The sequence below is a fragment of the Anoplopoma fimbria genome, unplaced genomic scaffold (assembly GCF_027596085.1).
Source record: "Anoplopoma fimbria isolate UVic2021 breed Golden Eagle Sablefish unplaced genomic scaffold, Afim_UVic_2022 Un_contig_11177_pilon_pilon, whole genome shotgun sequence".
Lineage (NCBI taxonomy): Eukaryota > Metazoa > Chordata > Actinopteri > Perciformes > Anoplopomatidae > Anoplopoma > Anoplopoma fimbria.
Genome location: NW_026550669.1, coordinates 790 through 3,115, shown reverse-complemented (window position 1 = coordinate 3,115; position 2,326 = coordinate 790). Strand labels below are relative to the sequence as shown.

The 2,326-nt window shown below is 36.0% G+C and overlaps 1 protein-coding gene across 1 annotated transcript; it reads left to right on the top strand.

Annotated features, from left to right (window-relative positions):
• Positions 1–202: 202 nt before the first annotated feature.
• LOC129115151 (olfactory receptor 6F1-like) lies at positions 203–1,141 on the top strand. Its single transcript, XM_054626844.1, has one exon. It carries the CDS (start codon positions 203–205, stop codon positions 1,139–1,141), a length of 939 nt encoding a protein of 312 aa, XP_054482819.1.
• Positions 1,142–2,326: the final 1,185 nt, after the last annotated feature.

Genomic DNA, 2,326 nt, shown 5'->3' with positions numbered 1-2,326 from the left:
AATTTATGCATTGCTCATACAGTAGATTGTGGCACGCTGAAAAAAAGAAACCTATTGCTGAACGTTGATTGGTGGGTTTGAATTCCCAGCTCATGTGTGGCAGTAGTCAGACAATATATTAATAGCAGTAAGACAAGGGGACAGACACTGTTCTAAGGATGGACATACATAACACAGGGCAAAAAGGATTTTTTAACCAGTGATGCATAATTTTTCTCATGTAAAGTTATTTCTTCTTTCAGGTTTAAATGAAACAATGAACTACAGAGTTGCTCTCTTCTCTCTCACTTTACTGTGTTACTGTTCCATTGTGTTGGTAAATGTTGCTCTTATTGTGACCATCATCTTGGATAAGTACATGCATGAACCAATGTATATTCTATTGTGCACTTTCTGCATGAATGGAATTTATGGGACAACAGGTTTCTACCCCAAGATTCTCCGGGATCTGCTATCTCCCGTTCATGTTATATCTTATTCTGGATGCCTTGTTCAGGCTTTAGTGATATACTCATTTGCCTGCAGTGATCTGTCCATTCTTTCAGTTATGGCATATGACAGATATGTGGCTATATGTCGACCCCTGGAGTACCACTCTATCATGTCAAAGCAAAGAGTTTTAATGTTAGTATGTTTCTCCTGGCTAACACCTTTCTGCATTATTGCCATGCATATTATTCTTACATCTAGATTAAAGCTATGCAGCCCATATATTTCCAGACTTTTTTGTGTGAATTGGATTATTGTTCAAAGTGCTTGTTTCCCAGATGACACCATTGTTAACAACATAGTTGCATATATTACAATAATCATTTACGTATTACATGGTTTTTTGATATTTTGGTCCTACGTGTATGTCATCAAAACTTGTGTGAATTCTTTAGAAAACAGGGCAAAATTTATGCAAACATGTGTGCCACATTTAACCTCCTTGCTCATTTTTCTCATGGCTCTTCTTGTTGATAACATGCATATACGATACGGTGCAACAGACTTACCTCAAACACTTAACAACTTTATCGCAATAGAATTTCTTGTCATACCTCCAATCATGAATCCTCTCATTTATGGTTTTAAACTGACCAAAATTCGTAATAAAATTCTGGGTTGTATTACATATAAAACGAAACAACTTAGATGAGAAGAAATCTCCAAGGCCAATTATAATGAATTCATTATATGTAGATTATTGTACTTTGACACATTATCTGCTTTAGGCTAATAGAGCTATATTTAATGTTTTTTTTAATTTGTCATGACTTTTGTCAGGAATCTTATAGAAAACAAGGCCATGTTCATGCAAACATTCTTGCCAAATTTAACCTTCTCAATTATTTTTCTTGTGACAATAATTTTTGATGTCATGAATATGCACTTTTTGGATCAGAAGATTTTCCTCAAACCACTCAAAATGTAGATGGGTCTAGTCAATTATACATTGCTTCATTTTGTTGAACATATGTGTGCACAGAAAAAGAAAATGCTTTACTCTATTAATTCACAAGTTTCAATGTTTGTCTTTTGTGTATTTAGAAATGAAATGAATAGAATTAAATCTGAAATATATGTAATTTTTTCACATAAATGTAGCTGACCTGCTTGTAATTTAACACTCACAACTGAAACATAAAGAAATAAAAGACAAAAAGAAGCAAATATTTCAAAAAAGCTTGGCAAGAACTTTTAAACAACGCATGACCACTGAACCAGTCATCTAAGACCCAGATTAAAAGGGAATGCATAATGCCATGATAACTATATCAGTATTTAGCAGCCTAATTACCTTTGTTAATAGAGCAACTGAACAAGATGAATGATTCTGCTTCTGGCTGCCATGATTGTGGCATGTACTGACAAAGTATCGCATCAGGCATTTCCTGGTTAGGGCTTTACTGGCCACACTCCCCCGAAGCACGCAAACAGTTTTGCAGTGCATTTGATGAGGGCTGTGTTTTTTAACTTGGCAAATTATTTGTTCATTACACTTGTTCTCTTATTCTGTGCTCACTTGTCACATGGGTTAGGGTTCCATTTTTTTTTCAAGAATCCCAATATATCAGATTTTAAGAAAAAACATAGTTTTTGAATTATCATAACCTTTCCTCCCTGTCACCTGCATGGGGTGGAAGACAAAAAATATCCAGCTGCCCTCGAACTGAAACCGCTCATGAAGGTCAGGGAATTGGTAACCCCGCCATGGTCACCATGAAGCAGCAAGCAACTGGGGTGAAACAGCAGGCGGTAAAAGGGGTCACACACTCCCTTAGCTGAGGTTAGTGCAAGCAGCAAATCTGTCTTGAATGAAAAGTTCTTCAGAGAGTAGCCC